The following is a 6318-nucleotide window of genomic DNA, read 5'->3' as shown; positions in this document are numbered from 1 at the left end:
GGTGATGGTTAAGGCCCTCAAAATCGAAAAACAAATGGAGATGATGAACCGGACATAATTCAGTCCGTCAGATTTGTTTTTCGATTTTGAGGGCCTTAACGATCACCAAATTGGCTGAAATTTTGCAGAGATGATCTACACAAGATGATCTTGATATGTCTAGAAGGAAGTTTAAGGAAATTCGATCGGGAAGTGGTGCAAAAATGGAAATCCGCACCAAAACTCAGGTGCGGACGTCTGCACCTGAGAATTCCTGTATATATATATATAGTCGTTTTCAGATACGGACGGTCGGACGGGTTTTCCGTCCGGATTTCCGCTGTTTCTCCACCATTCCAGCATTGGCGACGCCGTTTATTTTCCCCGACTTGATCCCAGACCTCCCCCGACGATATTGGAATGAAGAAGAAGGCCGGAGAAATCGCGATCGGAGGTTTGTGCAGCAATCTCACTCATAACTTCACGACCGATCATGGTGGACCTCCGATCGCGATCTTTCCGGCCTTCTTCTTCATTCTAACACCGTCGGGGGAGGTCTGAGATCACGCCGGGGAGAAGAAACGACGTCACCGGCGCTGGAATGGTGGAGAAACGGCCGAAATCAAGACGGAAAACCCGTCCGGACGTCCGCACCTGATAATCCCTGTATATATATATATACATATATATATATGCTCTTTCCAAGTAAATGTTATTTCTTATCTTATGCATCCTTGGTTCTCTACAAGGATGATGAGCTTGAATTGCCGGCAGGGTCAATAATATTGCTTGATTGAGTTTATGTACTTAACACAATTCTTTACAGAGTCTAAGGCATATGCATCTTAAGTGTACGAAACTAGCAAATACCATTTAAAAATGGCACAATCCACAGCACTCCTTGGATGTGATTGTAACTCGGCCAAGTACCAATATGATTCAGTTCGCACAACTATAAAGAACAACAAAGAAACATAATTCAAATACGTCCACCTAAAACAAAACGACTAGAGGCTGCTAGCAAAGACCATTGTTTGGTGGCACAATCCATATCGCAGGTGGGATGGGATTTTGAGGCCGGTAGAGTTGTGTAACGGTTTTGTTTGCTAAACTGAAGATCCCAATACCACCATTGCTAATGTCATTTGTGAAGTAAATGGAATTTGGTTGTCACCTAGGAAAATTTGAAGCCAAAACAGACATGGAATGATTATCACCCAAGAACAAAGCATCGTCCCCAATGCTTTCTACAACATCTTGCTTCACAATTGAACCATTGTTGTCGTCGAATAACGCCTTGTACACCACGAAACTGTTCATTATTCTCACATTTTGATCAGTTGCTTCCTTTCGTGTCAAAAACCTTCGAACGTGCAGCAATTCTCCATTGCTTGATACAACAAGATATGCCTTATCAGCTTTGCATGGGAACTGAGGGTGTAATATTGGTCCGAAAGGTGTAAGTCGTTTTGCTATTGGCGGTCGTGAAGGATCATTACTGCTGTTGACATCCAATAATACAATTTTTCCCCCTTGACCAACTGCATAGATTTGACTTCTGTAGAAAATAGCATCAGAAAACATATATGGTTCATCGAGGTAAGTCCAATCTCTTTGACCTGCTCTAATGAAAGCCAACTTGCAACAAATGTCGTAGATTGCCACAACCACATAATTATCTGGATTCAAAGACGGGTCAGCTGATAATATAACCTTACGGACATAATAGGGGTACTGCTTCTTCAACTCATCATGACGCTTCTGGAACTCAATTTGGCAGCCTGGGAGATCAAATGTGGATACCAATGGAGGCAAATGAATGGCCTCTGCCATTCTGAAAGGATTCAAAAGAGTTATGGCGAAATTCTCATCCGCTGTGGCCAACCAACCATGACTGGAGCCACTGCACCTCTTATCATAAGGCACCGGTAGTTGAACATTTGTATAGACTTTTCCTTCAGAAAGGCAACAAACTATTCGCTTCGTTCGGCTACAGAAGGGGATCATGAGCATGGGGAGTACCTTATACCAGCGTTGAGTTGTACGATTATGCTCTTTCGAAACATTGTGCCAATGCTTGCAAACGGCAGCCAAACGAACATGGTCGATGAGTTCGAACAACTTATCCAACACTAAAATGAAAATGTCCCTAGGAAGACTTGCCCATTCCGAAACTGATGAGTAACAAGTGTTCAACGCAAAATCCTTGTTTGAACGCCGGGGCTTCTTATTTGATGACCTGCAAATGATTCATTCTTAGTAGACGTACGAACTCTGAAATCAATATCAATCATATTTAGATGCTCACTTGGTCTAAACATATATTGGAACGAAAAACACATGATCAAACGTAATAATTTTACCTTCTCTTTCATCCTTTACACGATTTCCTCCCGAACTAATGAAGACTTTGAAGAGAGAGGAGAAATTATAAGAGAAGATGTGTGCTTAATTTGTCTGCAAGATTTGGAATGGGAGAGTCCGAATCTTGGTATGCATGATATGCGACGTGGAGAAATTGCATGATATGCGACGTGGAGAAATTATTTGCTGTGGCCGGAACACCAACTGTCAAGCTTATTTGGTGTTCCCAACCACTTACTGCGTAACACGTGTCCAACTGAATAATGGATGGGAATCTCACTCATGTGTAACGTCTCCGTTTCTCTCCGTTTAGAACTAAAATGCCTCTAACCCTGAAAGTAAAAACATATCAGCGCAGCCGCGCAACCACAGCCTCGAACCTAAACTGAATGAAAAGACTGAAGCGACAAAAGATACCACGATTCTCTAACCGGAGAACTGCACAAGCTGGCGTTGGTGAGAATCGCGATTTACAAAGACGACTAGGCCGACATCTTTGATGGCGGAGGTTCTGCAACGTACAATGATGCACTCTTAGGTACTCCAGTCGTGTAGCTCGCACTTTCCATTGAGAGTTGTACCCCTCTTGACTCCTAGGAAGGTCCCCAAGACATCCGATGAGGTAGTTTATCTCAATTCTTGTACCTTTGGACTTATGTATTAAGAATCTGTGCATGAATTTGTTCATAAAAACATTTTGGATTTACTGAGAATGCAATTAGGTTAATTTTGTGTATTTGATTATCAAAGCAACTGATTCTGAGGATAAAGTTTATTATTTTGCGCATTTTAATGGAAGAAACCCATTAGGAGTCACTATGAATGAAAATAGTTATTCTGTTTGTGTGAATGTAATGGACCAACTAGCTGAACTAGATGGAATTGAGGTTGTAATCATGCCATTTTAGATATAGTTCTTGGTTAATTGTTTATGACTGCGAATTAGAGCTGCTAAAATAAGTTAAATATTCCCTTTCATTAATGGGGATTGCAATGGTGATCTTACAAGACTAAAAATAAGTGCAGGTTCTGGATGCTCCATCACTTCGAGATGACCTTTACTTGTATCTGGTGGACTAGTCCTTGCTAAATGTCCTTGCGGTTGGATTAGGAGCCTCGGTTTATTTATGGAACACATCAAACAGCACGGTGAGTTTTGAGTTTGATACTGCTAGCCTAGGCTTAAACTTTTACATTGCGAAAGTTGTCTCTTTTAGAAGTGTGTCCTTCAATCTATGCAACCATAAACAAACAACTTGATGAATGTCATCTGTTGGATGTGTTAGTTATTGGATATAGTATTCTGCTTTGCATTCTGATCAAGATTCGTCACTGTTAGGGAGCAATTGCTTTTCTTGTTAATTTAGATGACTTACTGCTTTCACGGGTATTGACTGACAATGGAGGTGCTTCACTGATTTATACATTCGAAACTTGTACAGGTTAAGAAGACAAAGATCTGAAGGCACGTTCATTGCTCTCCCCGAGTTAATAACAAACATGTTTGGTTTGTCCTATTGTTTGACTTCATGTAAATTTTTGGTGCGGGTGGGTGAAGCCATGGAAGGGTCCATCGATTGCAAGTTCTATATATTTTGAGTTCAGATAAACCAAGTGTAATGAACATGGAGTATTTGAAGCTAAATTTGTGGCAATTTCTGTCTTTCTCATGGCTTATGTTTCCAGAATTGTGAAGAATAATTGACCAATTCTCTTTTAGAGTTGTAAGCTATTTATTTTGGGAATGACTGCCAAATGGTCATTTTGTAACATTCATATTTTGTCAATAAGATCTCATTATGCATGCTTAAAGACATGCAAAGCTATTTGTTAAGTTAAAGTACATTACTGAAATCATCAGATTAGGGGCCTATGTTGTGCCGTTTTACATAATTGAACAAGTAAAAGAAAATAGCTCATATAAAGGAGTTATTTGATCAATTATAACAACATAAACCTTTCATTAACATTTAACATCATACATGCAAATGAAAACTGTGCACATTACAGAGTAACAATTGAGTGACAATATGTATACAATTTAAACAACACTCAATTAGGGAAACTTTGTATTTAGCAACGGACTTGCAATTCTTCTAAGATTTTCATACAACACATTTCCAAACCCTGTCCACAAGCAGTTTCATGTGATGCGAACTGTTTTCCACGAGGAAAACAATACAGCTTGCAGATATACAGTCAACTCGCGTCTGAATCTGAAACAAGAGCATCAAATTTATCAGACAACAGAGTACACTGCTTAACAAAGTGGATATGCATATATCAAAACCAAAACCACAGCTCCTCCAATTGAGTGACTAAAGACGAAGCATGGTATCCTCCAGGGTTCTGCCATGTTCTAACTCTAACTCCAGGGTATGACATAACTTTTGTTCAAGTTCTCAACTTTACTCTCTCCCTAAACATAATTAACCTTTTCTCTTTTTTTATGCTAGAACACTGATTCTCATTTGAAACTATAAGTTGAAAGACCTAAAAGCTAACAAGGTCTAGAAAACGTATCTGCTCCATTGCATAAACCTCAGAGTTGCCTCGTGAACTTAGTTCATTCAGCCCATGTATGATTATCAAAACATCCCATAGGACTTTACTATACATAATCAAAGAACCCACAAGAATGCCAAAATTTCCTAATCAACAGTCAATAAACCCCAAAATAACAAAGACTACTAACATCCAGCTGATTTTTCTGTTTAATTACAATTGGAAATACTATAATGTAAATTTAATATAAAAAAGAGAGTTTTACCTTCGATTACCGGAGACAAGAAACCAGGAGTGGCAGACTCAAAGCGCTTTACCTTACATCGTTTAACAAGAAAGTGTTGAGACGAAACCGGCAGTCTTCGTCTCCGATGTGAAGGCCCTCGCCAAAGCTCGTTGTCTATAAGTGTCCTCCTCTCAGGCCGATTTGCGCTTCTTAGCCACCGAATCGGAGAACGACTCCGATAGGTTGTGGAAGGAAGGACGAACAGGAAGAGTTCAATTTGGTGGGTGACATCGACATTAGAGAGAAGGAGAAAAAGGGCTGGGGTGGGAGAAATGGGTTGAGGCGATTTCTAGGTTAGACGCGTTTAGGTTCTAGACGGAGAGAAAACGGAGACGTTACACATGAGTGGGATTCCCATCCATTATTCAGCTGGACACGTGTCACGCAATAAGTGGTTGGGAGCACCAAATCAGTTTGACAACTGGTGTTCCGGCCACAGCAAATAATTTCTCTGCGAGGTGATAAGGTCATGTGATTCAGGGATTTAACTAGCAAAACTAGATGAAAATAAAATATCTGGATGGGAAAAGGAAATTCTCCTTGACGAAGATAATCTCTGACATATATAGGGGATTTGGGGACTAAGTAATTAATTAGCAAATCTTAAGTGTCAAACGGTTTGAATGATTAAATTTTTTGAAGGGCCCTGATCCTCTCGCTGAAAAAGACAATTAACAAAAATTGTGTTCTTATTTTTAAATTAATAGAAAAATTAAAAAGAGAAATTGACTAGGGCAGGAGGATCGACATGCCAAGAGAAATTTTGTATCTCGCTGAAAAAGGAACGTTTTGTACGTGGAGAGATTAGAGAATCTTAGAGACAAAATTCGATAGGTGCGTATAGGTGAGGTCTTACCTAGGAATCTTAGGGTTGAAAAAGGTCGGTGTAAAAACAGTAAAAAAAAAATTATGGAGCAAAAAGAGTGATTCCTAATTGATCTATGTATGCTTTTGACAGCGGTGTTCCGATCCTTTTTCAACCCTAGCTAGGTTATTCCTAATGAATCTTTGTATTCAGGAAAGGGAAAAGCTCTAAGAGTATTTCAGAACTAGTTAGGAAAAGTTTAGATACGTAAATTTAATTTACGTAAGCTTGTATGCTTGGTGTTCAAGTTAATGCCCTATATATATAGTTGGGTTCTAGCTACCTGAAGCAAATCGATCAGACTTATTAACCATGGCAG

The 6318-nt window shown here is 39.6% G+C and overlaps 2 protein-coding genes and 1 non-coding gene across 3 annotated transcripts; 1 reads left to right on the top strand and 2 right to left on the bottom strand.

Annotated features, from left to right (window-relative positions):
• Window positions 1-1149: 1149 nt before the first annotated feature.
• On the bottom strand, window positions 1150-1812 carry LOC101306911. The gene has a single exon (XM_004298313.1). It carries the CDS (start codon window positions 1810-1812, stop codon window positions 1150-1152), a length of 663 nt encoding a protein of 220 aa, XP_004298361.1.
• An 895-nt stretch (window positions 1813-2707) lies between these two features.
• Window positions 2708-4167, top strand: LOC101304957. Its single transcript, XR_184523.1, has 3 exons — window positions 2708-2965; window positions 3370-3492; window positions 3786-4167. It is a non-coding gene; the product is annotated as an uncharacterized LOC101304957 (transcript).
• Window positions 4168-4260: 93 nt separating this feature from the next.
• LOC101306624 lies at window positions 4261-6313 on the bottom strand. Its single transcript, XM_004298312.1, has 3 exons — window positions 6283-6313; window positions 5114-5392; window positions 4261-4559 (listed from the first exon to the last, which is right to left on the bottom strand). Exons 1-3 carry the CDS (start codon window positions 6311-6313, stop codon window positions 4543-4545), a joined length of 327 nt encoding a protein of 108 aa, XP_004298360.1. The 3' UTR covers window positions 4261-4542.
• Window positions 6314-6318: the final 5 nt, after the last annotated feature.

Source organism: Fragaria vesca, linkage group LG4, assembly GCF_000184155.1.
Source record: "Fragaria vesca subsp. vesca linkage group LG4, FraVesHawaii_1.0, whole genome shotgun sequence".
In the NCBI taxonomy this organism is placed as follows: Eukaryota; Viridiplantae; Streptophyta; class Magnoliopsida; order Rosales; family Rosaceae; genus Fragaria; species Fragaria vesca.
Note: the sequence above shows the minus strand (reverse complement) of the source record. Positions and strands in the feature narration are given on the sequence as shown.